Source organism: Doryrhamphus excisus, chromosome 18 (assembly GCF_030265055.1).
Source record: "Doryrhamphus excisus isolate RoL2022-K1 chromosome 18, RoL_Dexc_1.0, whole genome shotgun sequence".
NCBI classification, from domain to species: domain Eukaryota; kingdom Metazoa; phylum Chordata; class Actinopteri; order Syngnathiformes; family Syngnathidae; genus Doryrhamphus; species Doryrhamphus excisus.
The window spans coordinates 3592134-3611693 of record NC_080483.1 but is presented as its reverse complement, the minus strand read 5'-3'; the positions used below and the strand labels follow the sequence as shown (position 1 = coordinate 3611693).

The following is a 19560-nucleotide window of genomic DNA, read 5'->3' as shown; positions in this document are numbered from 1 at the left end:
ATCCCTTCAAAGCAGCAGGAGGCTATCTGTAACCTGGGGTTAGGAACAGTGTCCAAGGAGGTCATTCTTTGACGAAAGCTCCCCGTTCACGGGACAGGGGACATCCGGAGGTCCCACCAAATGGTTGACTCTAGGAGGTTATCTCGCATGGGTGCGACAAACCGTGCCAGAAGGATAGGGTTGCTTGGTGCCATTCAACACAGCCTGCAGCTTTAAGCAAAGTCCACAAGGGACCAATATATTGTAGCCCCCTAATGAATGCCATGAGGTCACTTGACTTTTTTGTTCCATAATGCTCAGGGTCTTTAAAAAAATGTACAATGTTACTGCGTCCAACCTCAGCATCAATGGAACACTGCAAGATGCCTTGGTTGTAAAATGAATATATTCATATATTCATATATTCATTTTTTTCCCTCTGAAAAGCTGAAGCGAAACTGAAACGCTTTGAAAAGGTGCAAAATGTTTTGTGCAAAGTTTTGAATGAAGACAGGAGCCATTCGGAAGCTGAAGCTGTACTGAAATGCTGTGGAAATACGCTTAAAAGGTATAGAATTAAATTCAACAATCTCTACAGATTGTTGTCATATCATAGGATATTAAAAATATTTTTAAATGTAATATTTCAACTCTATGCCACTAAAATAATGCTTTTTTACATTATTCTCATGACAACTTCCTATTAATATTTTGACTTTATTGAAAAATATATTCATATATTCATTTTTTTCCCTCATAATATTACAAAATTAGTCTCATAAAGTCTCATTAGATTACAATATTTTTACTTTATTCTTGTCACATTACTGCAGATTTTTTCATTTTTGCTGAAGTGGTTTGTTGTTGTTTTTAGTTTTCAGTCATAGTCATAGTCAAAGTGCCTAGAAGTCTCTTGACAATCCAGATTTCCATGCACTGTCATGATCTATGTAGGAAAACAACCACAAGAAATGATAATCATTTCATCTTTATTTGAGATTCTCATGTGATGCCACAAAAATTTGATTATGTCATTATGGCAGTCTTTTCATTTTACATGGGGCAAGTTCGGGCAAGTACTTCTCACCTTCAGGATTCCCCATGGGCAAGTCATTTTTGTTTTTAATGTAGAGCCCTGGTCTCATTAGATTATAATATTTTGACTTTATTCTTGTCACATTACTGCAGATTTTTTCATTTTTGCTGAAGTGCGTTTGTTGTTGTTTTTAGTTTTCAGTCATAGCAAAGTTGGAAGTAGTCTGTCTGAACATCCGCTTCAGCTGGATGACCGAACACTCAGCTAATACCCTGTGGACAAAAGTATTGGGACAGCACCATGCAGGGGAAAATGTGCAGTTGTTCCTCTCCATTTGTCGTTGTTGTGACAAATGCGCAGTACGCATAGTACACAAAGTCACACAACAAGTTGAAGTCGAAGTTTAGTGACAAGTTTCCTTGTTTGTGTGGAGGTTGTCTCAAATGAGGGTCACCCGAGGGATGTTAATAAGTCCCACTGATGCTGCGTTTTTGCTGGCATAAAGGGTAGGTGATGAGGGCCGCGCTTTAATGATGACTGAGGTGACTCCCACTCTTGTTGGGTCTCCTCTGAGATCGAGTGAAATGTCAGCCGCTCCCTCGAGAGGGCCGTGGACTCCCTGGAAGACAAAGAACGCAGGTCGTTAGTGGGCTCGCAGGGTAGGAAGTTACATGTCAACTGAAAACATGACCTTTGATCTCCACGATGGCTCGTGTTGTAGTTCCTTGCTATGCAATTGTGTTCCTCACCTTCTTTGCCAAAATGCTGCCACCTTCTCTGGCCCCATTTTGACGTATTTTGCAGCCATGATCTCGAAAAAAAGCAGACTTCCGCCAACTTCCGCCTCCAAGCTAATAGATTGCCTCGGTATGCTGCGGTGCCCTGCTGGAAAAAAACGAATAGACCAGCTACCAGCATGACCAGCATATGGTCCTCCAGACCAGCATAGACGAGCTTCCTGCACAAAAAACAACGTATGCTGGTTTTCCCAGCAGGGAGGTGTCTTCCTTTCATATTTTTAATTGAATATGTTTCTTTCAGGGCCACATAATGGCTGAGGGATTAGCATCTTGGCCACACAGTCAAGAGATCGGAAAGATCTGGGTTCGAATCTCTACCGAGGGCGTCTCTGTGTGGAGTTTAAATGTTTCCCAAATTCATGGGAGGGTTTTTTTCACTCACAGTCCAAGAAAAATATACCTATTAAGTTAATTGGCGACTCCAAATTGTCCATAGGTATGAATGTGAGTGTGAATGGTTGTTTGTCTATATGTGCCCTGTGATTGGCTGGCGACCCTAGTAAGCTATAAGCGGCATAAAGGCATATTTTTAAATACCTCTTTTGTTGAGATAATTTTTTTTGAATTGTATTGTTATGACTTGTATTGCATATTGCAGTATTTTTATCTTATGTTGTACAGAAAGCTTTTATTGTGAAATGTCTTTATTGGGAATGGAATTCCAGCCTCTGCCCTGATCAACAAGTTGTTAGTTGTTTTGAAGGTGACATTTTGTTCAAGGTCATGTGACTGTTTTTCTACCAAAAAGGTCTCCCATGTCGTCCTCTCATAGGACCTGCATCGAGCACCCCCTGCTGGGAAAAACGTGTTGCTTCAGCTTTGTGTTTCTTGCAGCATCCATCCCTGCAGAGTTGCTCTTTAAAAATCCCAGGGATTATGCTGCCCCCCCAGTACTTTAATTGTTTACAGCTTTTTCAAGCAAGGGCCACATAGTGAAAAATGAAAAGATGCAACTTTGATATTTTCTAAAGCAACATACGTTGTTATGCTAAGAAGTTATAGATACTGTTCAAAAAATAAAGGTAGCGCTAAAATAACACATAATTGATATGAATTAATGATATATTCTTCAACTAGATGATGCAATGTCCGCAGACATTACGAGTGAATTCTGAAAAGCTGAAGGGAAACGCTTTGAAAAGGTGCAAAATGTTTTGTGCAAAGTTTTGAATGAAGACAGGAGCCATTCGGAAGCTGAAGCTGGACTGAAATGCTGTGGAAATATGCTTAAAAAGTATAGAATTAAATTAAGAGTAAATTGGTAGTTTGAGCTCGAATCAGGAATTGAACCGAACATCTCTGGGTCTACCAAACAATCTACAGATTGTTGTCATATCATAGGATATTAAAGATATTTTTTTAAAGTAATATTTGAACTCTATGCTACTAAAATAATGCTTTTTTACATTATTCTCGTAACTTTTTTCTATTAATATTTTGACTTTATTGAAAAATTACTGCAATTTTTTTGACCCACGAGCCGCTCTTTGGTCCACCTTTCCATAAACTTTCTTGTCACATTACTGCAGATTTTTTCATTTGACTTGCGCTGACTTTGATGATTCTTTTATATAACGGAAAGCCTCAGAATATTGACGGAACATGTTGGCGTTTATTTGCCTCATGTGCATATGAGGATCCATCAATAACATACAAAACATACAAAAAATAAACCAAAAACAAACAAAAGGGAATACATTTGAGACTGAAATATTTTTTCATAGAAAAGTCACAAAAACGAGAGTTTAATTCCTGTCTTCCCATTTAAGATAAAAGAAAGTTTTCATTGTAAGAGTGGTAGAAATAAGACTCTTTCTGTTCGAGAAGTATACATCGGAGAAGGATGTGTCATCTAAACGTGATCTCCTGACACTCTCGTGCTGTTCGTTCTGTGGCGGCTGCTTGGCGCCATGGCGGGACTAAAGTGGGCGTGGCCTGTGTCAGAGTAGCCCGTTTCTAAAATCGCCTTCTGCACACGTTGAAGGATGTGGCGTCTTCCTGCGTCGTCTTCTGTCTCTGGGTCACCGTAACGACCGCATCACTTCCTAGTCAGGAGCTGGTTCTCAAGCTGCTCCAGACGGCCGCTCATTGCTGTCAGTGGATTCTCCGCTAAGGAAGAGTTGCTTTGGACTTGATAAAAGAAGTATTGGACACAAATAGTGTGGATAAAAAGGTTGTCCTAGAACGGGGGTGTACAAACCTTTTCCAGCGAGGGCCACACATTGGAAAATGAAAGGATGCAAGGGCCACAAAATTTAAATGTCAATTTTTTGACATGGTGAAAAAGCCTATTATCATAAACTTTTCTGTGTGCCTTTTCCTATTTTTTTCAATTTCCAAATATTTCAATTTTTTAAATAATTTTCATAAATCTTGCTTTCTCTTTGTTGCAGTATAACTTTATTTCCACCATATTTTGACTTTATCCCCATAGTATAATTTTTCCCCGACGCTAATTTTCCAAAATGTCAATCAAAAACATTCAGTTTTTATTTCTCATGTTGTTCTCTAGGGCGGCACGGAATGGCGCGCATTCCAAAATCATGCTAGGTTAATTGGTGACTCCAAATTGTCCATAGGTATGAATGTGAGTGTGAATGGTTGTTTGTCTATATGTGCCCTGTGGTTGGCTGGGTGTACCCCGCCTCACACCCGAAGACAGCTGGGATAGGCTCCAGCACCCCCCGCGACCCTCGTGAGGAAAAAGCGGTAGAAAATGAATGAATGTTGTTCTCTAATGTTGTATTCTTGTGTTAAACCATGCCAAAGTTTCAGATAATGAGGTTTGCTCATTCGGAAGTATTCCCTGAAAAAAGTTTGGGATGGCCCCAAACGCTCGGTGTAGTAGAACTGCCCCGTTGTGATGTCACACAGGGCCGGACTTCCATATATGGGCATGGTGGTAAACCAGATAAGTCTGTGCCCTCCCCAATCTCTACTCCTCTATTTACTTGCTAGAAAAGCCACATTTGTTTCCAATTCCTAAAGATGCCCAAAGACTAACTGTGTTTTGTTTTTTTTGTCATGGAGCAAAACCTATTTTGTTGAGAAACTTTGGACTGTCCAGTTTCTACTTCCGGATCGGAATCGGGATCAAACACACATGGTTTGTTAAAAGCCGACATTTTGAAAAGAGACATTGCCGTTAATTATCAACTCCAGTATTGTTTATCAACTCCTAGAAAGTTAGCAGAACAAAGTGTTTGTATAAACTCCGGCGTGTGACCAACCTCAGCGGAGTGGGCGTGCCTGGAGCCGGGCCATGGGTGAAATACGTTAACACCATCGTATTCGCTGGAACCACAAAATCCAAAGAAATACAGCTGCATAGGTGCAGATTCTGGAAGAATTAGAAAGCTGTCTGTGCTGGTTATTGTGTGTAGCTGCTTTATAGGAATCCACAACTCTAAATTAGCAGGTTAACAGGTCCCCTTCAAAAAACATATTTTTTCTTTCCTATTTCAGGTCTATGCTATTACAATGACATTTATTTTTGTAAAATTTTGTTTATTTTCTCGTTACAATGCGGCGTTATTCTCATAAAACGACAGTTTTTCTTAAATTTCTGCTGTTGATTTTTTTATGTTTGATTTTTCCAACTATTTCAACTTTCCTCTTGTAATTCTGACAGGAATTACAACCAAACATTAAAAAAATAATAATAATGATAATAAATAAAATGAGTTTTTCTTAAATTTCTGCTGTTGATTTTTGTATGTTTGAATTTTCCAACTATTTCAACTTTCCTGTCAGAATTACAAGAGGAAAGTTGAAAGAGTTGGAAAAATCAAACATATAATAATAAATAATAATAAAATAGGTTTTTCTTAAATTTCTGCTGTTGATTTTTTTATGTTTGATTTTTCCATCTTTCCTGTCAGAATTACAAGAGGAAAGTTGAAATAGTTGGAAACTTATTTTATTATTTATTATTATTTTATTATTTATTAGTATTATTATATAGTTTATTCCACTTATAGTTTGACTTTCGTCTCGTCCGCAGCCTAATATTATGTTATTATTGTAAAATTAACATTTTCTCTCACTAGATTACTACTTTTATTTTTTTTATATTTTGACTTCATCCTTGTAAAATTACAGGTGATATTTTGCTGTTTTTGTTGTTGTTTTCTTGTTTATTTCTTTTTTCACTAAATAAAATTAAAACAAATAACAATTTAACAAAATGACAGCCACAGGCCTCCAATGGCACCCAGACCGCATAGTGGGGACCTGTGTTGCTGCTGCTTTTTTATCTCATAAATGTTCTCAAAGCAGGTCTAAGTGGAATTTCTGCCAAGAATTTTGGGCACCATAAAAAAAATCTGACTGAGGCCTGTCATTACATTACATTGTTTTTTGGAATTGTTCTAATTCCCCCCCCACACGGCGTCCCTGAAGCGCCCCTTATTACACTGACCACAATGTAGACCTCAGTCTGGATTTGGAACATTCCAGGAGAACTTTATCTGCCTGATTGCATTTGAACAAGTGTTCCGTGTTAGGATGAGGAGGATTATGGACTTGGACTGGAGTCCTGAGTTAGCACTCTTCATCTTAGCAAACTTTTTGGATGCCTTTCTCAAGTCCAACATATCCGAGCTCAAAATGGAGAAAGATTGCACACATCTGTTTTCATGGGAAGCAAAGAACAACAAGGATATGTTTTTGCGTGAGCTGCTCCAGGCTGCTCATGGTGGCCTGCTGGAACTCCACCAGACTCTCGCAGGCGCATGGGTCCTTCACCTCAATCTCGCCCTGACTCTCCTCTGCAGCATAACGAGTATACAAATGAGGTCTGTTAGTCAAACGTCTGCGTGGACAGAATGTCCTACCTGGGCACACGTTGAGTTTGAGGTTCTCTGCGATGGTGCTGATGGCACTGAAGTCGGTAGTGTAGTAGAAATGTTTCTCCACAGGTTCTGAGGCGATTTCCCGAAGCTCGTCCTCCACAGCTTTGCCCACACCCACAGCATACATAGTAATTCCTGCCAGACAGCATGGAAACACATTCCATTGATCCATAGGGAAAATGTAGTATTCCATATTTGAGAAGCTCACCGGCTTCTTTAGCCTTCTTGGCGTATTCTGTGATGTCATCCTGGGAGCGTCCATCCGTGAAGACCAGTCCAATTCGGGGAATGTTGCGAGCAGAAGGACGAGCACCCTCCGCCTCAGAGAAGCTGTTCTCCAACATGTGCTTCAGCGCCAGGCCCGTCATGGTCCCTTTCTCCATGTATTGAACCTGTCAGCGAGCAGATGTTTCCAAATGAAAGCATTTCAGGATTTCTTTTAGATTAAGGGTCTCAAACACGCGGCCCGCGGGCCAAATGTGGCCCCGCCTTGATATGAAAGATTAATGTTAGTACGGCCCACGCAAGTTTGATATGGATGCTGTATGGTATCATGTACCCAGAAAAAATTATTACGTTTGATTAATGTTCATGTTAAAGGTTAAATAACTGTTAATAGTTATCCTCCCTATCCGTGTGGAAGTGGTAAGTATTTGGCGATTTAAGTTTAAAGGAAATAACTTGAAGGCTACCGTTTAGGTCGCTAGCTCTCTAGTTTGCGAGTTAGCATGTGTCTCAAGACCCTGCAGTTGCGCAATATGTTGTACATAAAAAGAGTATAAATGCGACTATTGTCGTGTTTTGTCATGTCTACAGGGCTCTAATAATGCTTTGTTAATTTTAATCTGAAAAAAATAATTTGTCGACCCACCAACTATATGTGGTTTCTTAAGTTTTTATTATTTGCCGTTTTATTATTATTATTTTATTTATTTATTTATTTATTTATTACTGATTGATTGATTTTCTTTATTCTTGATTCGTTTATTTATTTTTCATCTTATTTTATGTAGAAAAATAAAAAGTAAGATATTTGAGAACAGTGGAATGTTTTATCAGAGCTTTTCTTGTACAAAATTGGAACCAAAGCGAAGTTTTTTAATGTTGTTTTTTTAATGTGTTTTTAATAAATGCGTTTTTTTGTTTGTTTTTTTTTGTAAAACCTGATGCGGCCCAGTCTCACCCAGACCCGAGCTTTAGTGGCCCCCGAGTAAATAGAGTTTGAGACCCCTGTTTTAGATGTTTCCACAGTAAAAGCTGTGGCGTCATTGTTACCTTCATGACTGCAGCTTTGATCTCATCGGCTGTATGGTACATGTTGAGGTGGAACTCGGTCCTGACGCGACTCGAATATTGGACCAAACCCACTCTGGTACCATGAGCAGATACATCCAGAGTGTCAACCACCTGGAGGACAGCAGAAGTACGGCATAAGATCTCCAAAATCTCCACCAATCCCACAGTAAACTATTTAGACAACATGACTGCAACCTCACCTGGTTCACAAACTTCTTCACGAGCTCAAAGTTCTGAGGGCGAACACTCTTGGATCCATCGATTAGAAGAACCAAGTCGATGTTGGCTGTCTTACAGGCTGGATGACACAAAAACCGAGTTTATCGTCTGTTTTTTGCGAGACTGACAAGTCCAACTTACTGCCGCATTTCTTTCCGTCCTCCTGCAGAAGCTGACCTTCAGGACACATGCAGTAGTACGACCCCGGAGTGCTGACACACTGGTGCTCGCATCCGTGATCCAGTGTGTTACACAGGTCCAAGTCTACATGTGAACAAAGACTTTAAGCCCACACTAGGAGACGGACATTTTGGATATGTGTAATGTGTAGGTGGGTTCTGCTCTATAAATATCATCTCATCATATGGTGAATTGTACCAGGCGCCAATTACCCATTTTTCAACTTTGGTTGTGTCTTCTTCCCATTCAGGAAATTCTCTGTCCACCATTTAACACACTGCAGGGCTCTACATTAAAAACCAAAATGACTTGCCCATAGGAAATCCTTAAGGTGAGAACTACTTGCCCGAACTTGCCCCATGTAAAATGAAAAGAAAATTGTGGCGATGTATGTTAACATGGCATGCCATACTACCTTACACATCGTAGTCGTAGTAAGCAGTGATATTTATAAGTTGTGCACCACAATGAAACATTATTGAATAGACACATTTGTGTACTCGTAAAGTGTTTTTAATGCAGAAAAAAATGCTCAATGGTCAAACAATAATTTGTGAAGCAAAGATGAGAAAAATACACAGAGAAATGGAAGCGCTAGATTTTGCTTGTGCAAAATCAGCACTTGGTATTGGATCTTGTGAGGGAGCTGCCAATCCTCCCTCACTGACCAGGTGCATGCCCCACCCACACTGTCATGTTTCTATTTGTGTATATAGTTGGCTTTTGTAATTTACATATATTCTGGTTAGTACTTTAATTGTATTTGTTTGCTATTTAAGTTGTTTAATTGCCACTTTAGTTAGTTAGTTAGTTAGTTTTTCATTTACAAGTCATTGGTTTTATTCCTAATTTCTCATCAGTTGCTCCTATTTTTTGTGACGTGATTGGTCGGGGCACAAACATGGAAGCGCGCCCATGTGAGTGCAGGCCAGAGGCTGATTGCCTTAATTGTACTCTCCCAATTGTCACCTGGAGGAGGGGGGGATTAATTGGGTGGTAGTTCGGTAATCTAAGTTGTTATGTGTAATTGAGTGCTTAAATGTATACAGGAAGTGAAACTTCAGTGTGGGACTCATGAAAGACTTTTGTAATATAAAAGAAGGGTGTAAATAGGGTACCTTTTAGACGTATTGCCTCACCCTCTCATTGGGAACTATGGTTGGCCCTTCACGGGTAAAAGGGGCTGGGTGAATTGTTTGGAGAGGCCTGTTGTGTGTGCTGGGGGAAATGCTGTTGCACAGTCTGGTGAAATAAACTTGAAGCGCTCTCAAGCCCATGTCTGGTGTGCATTTTAGCTGCTATGGCTATCCCGGGCTAGTAAGAGGCCATTTGTTCCAACTTAAAATCTTACAAATCTAATGGGTGGTGTTTCATTGTGACCACTTCAAATTGTCACAGCAATGTGATTCACTCACCTGTGCCATCATTTGATTTGCTGCCGCTAATAAAATACTTGTTTAGGAGGCACTGTTTCATCACTCTTTGCTGTTTTCCTTCACAAGTTGTTGAAGAATTAGACCATGTTGGCAGGGACGCCATGATAGATGTTTTCCTAGTCAAACCATCACTGATTGGTTGATCGCGAACAAGAACGTGTGTGGGTAAAACACGGACCGCGGCCTAAATAAACGATTCTGATTGGTCCATTTCAAGATTTGCAAGGATTGGTTTGCAAATTACCACCGGAATTATGTAGTCCGTGTTTTACCAACACCCAACAAGAACCACTTTTAAAAAAACAGTATGGCATGCCAAAGTGCACTTGCCCCGACGGGAATATCACTGATTGGATTTACTTGCCCCAATTTTGTTTTAACTTGACCCGGGCCATCGGTACATCATTATTGTCAAGCCCTGCCTTTCAAGACACACAGAATAATGACTGTAGAAACATGGAACCTACCAAAAGAGAGATTAAACTCCTGTCTTTCATTAGAAAAAAAAAGGTTTTCTTTTCTCCCTCTTCCGTTCTTTAGTAATCAGCAGTAGAATATAGACAAGTTTTAAGGAAATTATCAACTAAAAAAGGGAGAAAAAACATTTCAACCATAACTTTCACTTTGACACAAATATTTTTTGCTTTTGTGACAGCGGAAATATCTAAATAACTATACCAACATAAACAACACAAAAATAAATTGCTTACATCAATATAAGAATTGATTTACAAATATGACACCAATAACTTTTTACTGTTTTCCTATTTGGAACTGAACTATGTTTGTGCAGGTGTTAAAATATTAAATAAAAAACTGAATATTTTTGTTAGGGCATTGAAAACCTGTTTCAATACAGACAGCCATCACAAACTAGCGAGCCAACTAGTTAGACTCTCCAGTTTACTTATTGTAAACCTAGGAAAGTTTTTCAAACGGAGTGGGGAGAAGGACGAAGAAGCCAAAACTTACCACTTCCACACTGAATGAGAGGAGAACATACACAGCGAAATGGAACCGCTAGATTTTGTAGCTTGTGCAAAATCAGCACTTGGTATTGGATCTAATCGGTGGTGTTTCATTGTGACCACTTTCATTGTGTCACAGCAATGTGATTCACTCACCTGTGCCATCATTTGATTTGCTGCCGCTAATAAAATACTTGTTTAGGAGGCATTGGTTCATCACTTTTTGATGTTTTCCTTCACAAGTTGTTGAAGAATTAGACCATGTTGGCAGGGACGCCATGATACATGTTTTCCTAGTCAAACCATCGCTGATTGGTTGATCGCGAACAAGAACTGGACTGCGGACCGCGGCCTAAATAAACTGGTTCTGATTGGTCCATTTCAAGATTTGCAAGGATTGGTTTGCAAATTACCACCAGAATTACGCAGTCCGTGTTTTACCAACACCCAACAAGAACTGCTTTTAAAAAAAATCTTGGCAGTATGGCATGCCAAAATGGAATTGCCCGACGGGAATATCACTGATTTGATTTACTTGCCCGAATTTTGTTTTAACTTGCCCCGGGCCATCGGTACATCGTTATTGTCGAGCCCTGCACTGCAGTGTGTCCAGCTTTGCTCCTTCAGTCACATGACTACGGTGCTCAGTACCCACAACTGAAAGTGCCAATTCCTCCCAACGTTTCATAATGATCATGTTAAAAACTGTTTATCTGGATGGAGAAAGTATTTTAGCTAAAAATGAGCTAAAAAAAAGTACAATAATTTTAATTCACCGACGTTTGCATGTCTTCTTGTCCTTGTTGAGAGTGAAGCCTTCGTTACAGTCGCATGTGAAGACGCCGGGCGCGCTCACGCAGATCTGCTCACAATCGTGTTTGCCCTCAACGCACAGGTCAATAGCTGCAAAACACACACAAACACACATGTACCATTAAAACTTAATGTAATGCCTGTACATTACAATAATGGACATTACTGCCACCTACAGGCCTGGAGTGCTAACTTAGGGTAAGAGGTGGGCTGCAACCTGGACTGATTACCTGTCAATCAGAGTGACGCAGCCAGTCACACACGTATGGACCCTTTAGATCAGGGGTCTCAAACATGCGGCCCGCGGGCCAAATGTGGCCTGCAGGACACTAGTTTGAGGCCCCCACCTTGATATGAAAGTTTAATGTTAGTGCGGCCCGCGCAAGTTTGATATGGATGCTGTATGGTATCATGTACCCAGAAAAAATTATTACGTTTGATTAATGTTCATGTTAAAGGTTAAATAACTGTTAATAGTTATCCTCCCTATCCGTGTGGAAGTGGTAAGTTTTTGGTGATTTAAGTTTAAAGGAAATAACTTGAAGGCTACCGTTTAGGTCGCTAGCTCTCTAGTTTGCGAGTTAGCATGTGTCTCAAGACCCTGCAGTTGCGCAATATGTTGTAAATAAAAAGAGTATAAATGTGACTATAGTCGTGTTTTGTCATGTCTACAGGGCTCTAATAATGCTTTGTTAATTTTAATATGAAAAAAATAATTTGTCTACCCACCAACTATATGTGGTTTCTTAAGTTTTTATTATTTGCCGTTTTATTAATTATTCTATTTATTTATTACTGATTGATTGATTTTCTTTATTCTTGATTTGTTTATTTATTGTTCATCTTATTTTGTGTAGAAAAATAAAAATTAAGATATTTGAGAACAGTGGAATGTTTTATCAGAGCTTTTATTGTAGAAAATCGGAACCAAAGCACTGAAAAAGTTTGTATATTTTTCTGGTTTAAATAAATGAGTTTTTTTTTTCGTTGGAAAACCTGACCCTTGCCCAGACCCTAGCTCCAGTGGCCCTCAGGTAAATTGAGTTTGAGACCCCTGCTTTACAGTAAAATATCCATTGTATATTGCATGTTTTTGGATTGTGGGAGGAAAGAACCCACACAAGCACAGACAGAACCTTTAAAGTCCATTCAGAGAGAATGAACCAACATTGAGAACCGTGACAAATGTTAATTAGTTTCTTTCAAGGTGTTTTTATTACTGTTTATTTGTGTGTGTCTGACTGACGTTTGCATGTCTTCTTGTCCTTGTCGAGAGCGAAGCCGTCGTTACAATCGCACGTGAAGACCCCGGGCGAGCTGACGCAGATCTGCTCACAATCATGTTTGCCCTCAACGCACAGGTCCGTAGCTGCGCAACACACACATACACACAGCATGGTCGGAGGTGCATGTGTCAGTGTGTGTGCACATTTGTGTGTGTGTTTGTTCACCCCGGCAGCTCCTGCCGTCGTCCAGCAACTTGTAGCCATCATTGCAGCGACACTGAAAGCCTTTGAGAACACTCACACACTCGTGATCACACGTGTGATTCCCAAACGAGCAGTAGTCCATCACTGTGGTCACCGAAGTGTTGACAATAAATTTATTGTTAATGACACACACACACACTGACAACAACAACATGAACTGAGACCCACTTGTGCACGTTTTCTTGTCGCTGTTGAGCATAAAGCCTTCATTACAGTCGCATGTGAAGACACCAGGTGAGCTGACACAGATCTGCTCACAGTTGTGTTTGCCCTCGGCACACAAGTCTATAGCTGCACAACACACACACACACACACAGTCATTAAACACTGTTGTAGCCTGGGCCAGTGATTTTCAACCACTGTGCCGCGGCACACTAGTGTACCTTGAGAAACCGTCAGGTGTGCCGTGAGGAATTACCAATATCACTTTTTATAATTAACATTGATTAATCATCATTTGCAAATATTATGTCAATAGCCATTATGTCAATCGTATACATGGACCCAAATATTCCAATTGCATTTGGTTTATTTGCTCAAACGGAAAGAATTGAACGGGGATGGAATATTCCTTTAACCAGTCTGATTGAGGTATCTTGTGTAAGTTGTCAGGGTGCCTTCTTCTTCGTGTTTGTGTTGTTTTTCTTCTTCTGTTGTTTATTGGCGGTTGGCAAGCAGCTTTCGTGTGCATTACCGCCATTTGTGGAACAGAATCTAAACCCTTCTATACTTTGTTCACAAGTGCAGTTTTATTAAAAAATAAAATATATATCTATATAAAACATGTCCTGAGTTTAATTATAAAATATTAGCAAGATTGAATTTGATCTTTTCCTGTTTAAATTTATCCCGGGTGCGTTCTTTCAGCGCATGCTCAGATATGACGTAACACACAGATCCAGACATTCTTCACTTTTAAAAATGGAGGCCAGCAATCGGCACTGGACTAAGCAAAGTTTGTTTTTGATTCAAACTAAATTTCAAGACTGGACAGACGAAAAACTGGCAATACGGAGTTATTCCAACAAGTGAAAGAATAACTCGGGGAAGCCGGTATCACGTGATGTTGATGTTTACGTTTTACTGGGCATGCCCTATTGACTATTCTGGTTGATTTTCACGGCGCATGTAGACAAGAGATTGGAATATTCCTTTCCATGGATACCATTGTTTCCCGAAAGGTCATTCGGAAAGAGAAAAAGTGGTGATGTAAAAACGTGGCTACTGTGGAGTGTCTGTGGTGTAAAGACTGGCAGAGCAATGTAATATTGGTCCGTGTGGCAACACCTACCTTGTTCCTCCGATAGACTTATTGATGCACGTGTGAGGTCGTGGTGACATTTTGTAACATTTTTGGTTAGTGGTGTGCCACAAGATTTTTCCAATGTAAAAAAACGTGCCGTGGCTCAAAAAACGTTGAAAAACAGCAGCCTGCATTTTAAGGGAATGCGTTTCTCTATTGAGCATCAACATCCTTACCTGTGCACGTCTTCCCGTCGTCATTTAGTGTGTATCCAGGCAGGCAGAGGCAGTGATAGGAACCAGGAGAACTTTCACAGATGTGCTCGCAGCCGTGTTCAGATTCCACGCAAAGATCCAAACCTGCACCATGCAGCAAGGACAGCAAGCATAACATTTCAGCAAAATACATTTACTTCATAGCGCTGGCAAATATTCATTCAGCTCTGGAAATTTGGAGCGACGTGACGGATCACAACTGTGGATCTTTTTGGGTCTCACCACACAATTTGTCCTGGAACTGGAGTCCAAACTGGTGAATGAGGTCAAAGGACTCCACAAGGAAGACGTGGTCCTCGAAGGGTGGTGACGCCATCGCCCGTAGGGAGGCCATGTCGGCTCTAGCCACACCCACGGCATAGATCTCAATGCCTTTCTCTCTGGCCTCCGCCGACACCTCGGCCACGCGGTCCTGGGGACGCCCATCCGTCACAATGACTGCCACGTTGGCGACCTGCACAAGGATAAGGGGGCTCCGTTTATCCTCAGCTAAGAAGTACTTGTTCCCTACAGGAGGCAGTAGGGAGCACCAACATGGCCCTCTTGGAGAAGAAGTTGGGTGAGGTACTCTTCATGACAATACCTTGGGCCTGTCGCCCTCCTGCATGGTGAAGGCATTGTTCATGATATAACGGATGGCGAGACCCGTCATGGTGCCCTGGGCGAGCGGGATGATGCCATTGATGGCATCCACCATGTTGGCCAGAGTGCTGTGTGTGTTCAAGGAGAACTCACTGCGGACCTGAAAAGACAAACACGTTCTTGTCTTCATCTTGAAAAGTCCAAGCAGAACCTTGGAGGAAATTGAAGTACCTGACTGGAGTACTGGACCACTCCCACTCTGGTGGTATTTAGCCCGATGTCCATAGTGTCCAGGATGTTGATCATAAACTTCCTCATGGTCTCAAACTCATGTGGACGGACACTGCGGGAACTGTCGATGAGGAAGACCAGGTCCACCGGACCAGACTTGCACTTCTGCTCCAGACCTAACAGAAAAAATGTGTATTTGGTTGCAGTCACAGCGCCCCTTTCTTCTTACAATGACGTCCTCCAAGAGGACTGTGTTATGTAGCCAAACAGGAAGTCACAGGTGACTTCAGAGTGGACTCTGCAACCTCGTTTGGAAGTTTTTCCCAGAACATAAAAGGCTGCCCTTGATGGAAAAAACATTCACATTTTTCTCCTGGACGCCTACAAGACACCTGCTTTTCTATTCAGTCTTCCTGAGAAGACCATTCCAGAGAAGATCATTCCAACCTGTTTGTGGCCTGTTCAACTAAACTAAATAACTAAAAACCAAACCATTAGGAGTATTTTATAGTATTTTCTCCACACGCAGGTTTGTGTATGTGTACGCTAAGCTGATGGCCACAGACCAAACTGCCGTGTTTGTAGACTGACCTGCTTTGGGCCTGGCAAGGGCGAGGGCGGCCATGTTGAGAAGCACCAATGTGAGAACTCCTCCCAGATGTGTCATCTTCATCACTCAACAACTTGAAGAGAAGACAAATGATGTTGAAAGACACAACACAACATGCATAAAGTAGTAGTACAAGTAGTACCCGCACAAGTAGTAATTACTATGTAATGGTCCTTTGATCGGACATGTTGTATTCTCTGGTTGTCGTGAAAATATACTCTGAGTCCCGATCAGAACCAAAGTACTGTTAAAGGAGAGATTAGAGGCTGGGGTTGAATTCCAGCGTGTTTGTCAGGTTATAATAATAGCGATGGCGAAGCGTGTTCTAGAGGGGCATTCCAGTTCCGCCTCCTAGTAAAACAAAAAAAAACTCTAAACACCTGGAAGAAGACACACGGAGGATCCTGCTAATGGGAGGTCTGCGTCTCAAACTAGACAAACCAATGTAGTGCAATGGTTCTCAATTATTTTCTGTGATGCCCCCACTGGGGTGCCAAAATATTTTACTACCCCTGTCACGGCGACAAATTTTTGTTAATATTTAAATAAATAAAACAAACATAAATTACCAAAACAAACAAAACAACTCAATGAAAATAAAAATAATAATAGATTGTCCTTGAACCTAAGTAAAACTAAAATCATGCTGTTTGGTAACAGCAGAAAGGACATGCACCAGCAAATACAAATAGACGGTGTAGACATTGAAAGGGTAAACAAAAATGAATTTCTGGGGATCACAATAGATGAAAATATGAGCTGGAAACCTCATATTACAAATATACAACATAAGGTGGCCAGAAATATTTCAATATTGAACAAAGCAAAAATTGTTCTCAATCAGAAATCACTCCACACTCTTTATTGCTCTCTGGTTCTACCATATCTTACTTATTGTGTGGAAATATGGGCTAATAACTATAAAAGCAATCTTCACTCGCTATAAATGTACTGCAAAAAAGGTCAGTAAGGATAATTCATAATGCCGCCTACAGAGAACATACTAACTCCTTATTTCTAAAATCACAAATACTTCAACTTGCTGATATAGTTCATCTTCAAACAGCTAAAATAATGCATAAGGCTAAAAATTAGATCCAATACTTCTCTACAAGAGAGGAGAAATATGATCTCAGGGAAGAAGTACATTTGAAACACTTCTATGCTAGGACTACGTTATGCTAGCCATAGCATTTCAGTATGTGGAATCAAACTATGGAATGGATTGAGTAAGGAAATCAAACAATGCACAACGATGAGCCAATTCAAGAAACAATACAAGCAGTTGATGTTTGCTAAATACAAGGATGAAGAGTCTTGAACCAGTCATGATGTGCTATATACATCACTATATTGACAGTTGCTATGGTAACCATTGTGTCATTGGATGGTCATATCACCTCGTATTTCGGTCTGAGGTGCATTATTAAAATAAAAAAAATAAACCTTAAACTGTATTATGGAAAGCAGGAAGTGAACAAATGTAACAGTTACTGATTGTAAAAGTACCAGATGGAGGGGTACGATTTAATAAGCTTTGCTTCTTCCTACTCCTTTTGGACATGTGGAACTGGGAACTGATTATGGGATGCACTCAATTAATCTGATGCATGTTCAAATTAAATAAAACCATTACCATTACCAAAATAAGATGGACTATCAGTCTCTTTGAGCAAAAATTTGCACTTTAATAAAAATCAAAATCATAAAAACAAAAAATAGGCCTTGTCTTGTCCATGCATGCACTCACTGGTAGCCCCGCTTCCATGTAGTGGGACTTACAGGCTGAATATACACAACCAATGCGCACAGACACATGCAGAGCGAGCCCTCTTGTCATCCAGAGGCCGGCAAAATTATTTTAAACAAAAAAATGTAATTATTCGATTAATACATGTATCGATTATCATAACAGGCCTATGAAATACTATTGAGAAACTGATCATTCATTATATGTAGATTCTTCATCTGCACTGTACAAAGTCTAGCAGCTAGAGGGCCATTTCATATATTTATTATATTCTTTTCATACATACATGACAAGGCAAAAGTCTTGGGACAGTTAAAGGAAGTAAAAAGTGAAGCCGAGACGTTCCTGCTAAAAAAACTTCCATATTTCCTGAGAGAAAATTGAAGTATGCACCTTTCAGATCAGACATTTCATGACATAGGACACGTGTGTGAAGCACAAAGAGGTCTTAGAACGCCTCCCTCCCCTCCTAAACACCCCTTTCCTGTGGTACCCCCCCACGCCAATGTGCTACCATCCTGCTGAGCGCACTCACAGTGGTACATTTATGCTCTTAGAGAAGCTTTCAGGTGGTCCCTTGTGATTGGCTGCTTGGAGAAGCGTATATAAAGTGTATTATTAGCACACAAATCGCCCAACTTGGAGTAAAACGCTTCATCGGGGGTCAGAGGTCAGAGGGGGTTGTTGACGTTGGCACGAAGCGCGAAACGAGACGGCGTCTGTTTCACATCCGGGTGCTAAAAACAAACCTTAGCATTCATCCCCAATGCCGCCGCCACGGCAACAGATCTTCACGTCCTCCCATGCCACCAAATGACTGTATGAGAACAGGAAGCAGGAATGTCTGGCCAAGAACACGTAGCGGCGTATGTTAATTCTTTCTACAGACCTGCTCGCATCCACTCTACCGACCCAAGCAGCGTCTGCGGGACACATTACCCCCATCAGCAGGTTGGATCATCAGTCTTATTGGGACCAAAGTACCCCCAACCTCCCTGGATTCTTTTCTTCTAAAAGCTACAAGCAATTAGAAGCCAGTGGACCTCTGTTGCGGTTTCTTCGGTCATTTCTGTCAGAGAGGTGGTACAGTCGGTGGAACTACCCTTTTTTCAATTGGCTACAGTCAATCCCACTAATTGTTCTTTAGACGGAGTGAAACCGTACCACAGGGGTCTCAAACTCAATTTACCTGGGGGCCACTGGAGCTCGGGTCTGGGTGAGACTGGGCCGCATCAGGTTTTCAAAAAAAAACAAAAACGCATTTATTAAAAACAGAAAAATGAATAAACTTTGCTTTGGTTCCAATTTTCTACAAGAAAAGCTCTGATAAATATCTTAATTTAAATATCTTATATAATATTTATATATATAATTCATATATATTTCATATTCAAATATCTTAATTTTTATTTTTCTACACAAAATAAGATGAAAAATAAATAAACAAATCAAGAATAAATCAGTAATAAATAAATATAATAATAATAATAAAACAGCAAATAATAAAAACTTAAGAAACCACATATAGTTGGTGGGTAGACAAATTATTTTTTTTTCAGATTAAAATGAACAAAGCATTATTAGAGCCCTGTAGACATGACAAAACACGACTATAGTCACATTTATACTCTTTTTATTTACAACATATTGCGCAACTGCAGGGTCTTGAGACACATGCTAACTCGCAAACTAGACAGCTAGCGACCTAAACGGTAGCCTTCAAGTTATTTCCTTTAAACTTAAATAGCCCAAAACTTACCACTTCCACACGGATAGGGAGGATAACTGTTAACAGTTA

At 40.3% G+C, this 19560-nt stretch overlaps 1 protein-coding gene across 1 annotated transcript in view; it reads right to left on the bottom strand.

The window, feature by feature from the left end:
- Window positions 1-3429: 3429 nt before the first annotated feature.
- Window positions 3430-19560, bottom strand: part of matn4 (matrilin 4) — a 20966-nt gene continuing 4835 nt past the window's right edge. The window contains exons 2-17 of the mRNA XM_058055563.1: window positions 15994-16085; window positions 15403-15578; window positions 15173-15331; window positions 14812-15043; window positions 14551-14673; window positions 13239-13361; window positions 13032-13154; window positions 12827-12949; window positions 11548-11670; window positions 8325-8447; window positions 8165-8262; window positions 7944-8075; window positions 6877-7060; window positions 6651-6803; window positions 6482-6584; window positions 3430-3914 (exon numbers count right to left, since the gene is read on the bottom strand). Of these exons, the coding sequence (XP_057911546.1) occupies window positions 3854-3914; window positions 6482-6584; window positions 6651-6803; window positions 6877-7060; window positions 7944-8075; window positions 8165-8262; window positions 8325-8447; window positions 11548-11670; window positions 12827-12949; window positions 13032-13154; window positions 13239-13361; window positions 14551-14673; window positions 14812-15043; window positions 15173-15331; window positions 15403-15578; window positions 15994-16075 (2118 nt within the window). The 5' untranslated portion in view covers window positions 16076-16085 and the 3' untranslated portion in view covers window positions 3430-3853. The remainder of the gene's footprint in view (window positions 3915-6481; window positions 6585-6650; window positions 6804-6876; window positions 7061-7943; window positions 8076-8164; window positions 8263-8324; window positions 8448-11547; window positions 11671-12826; window positions 12950-13031; window positions 13155-13238; window positions 13362-14550; window positions 14674-14811; window positions 15044-15172; window positions 15332-15402; window positions 15579-15993; window positions 16086-19560) is intronic.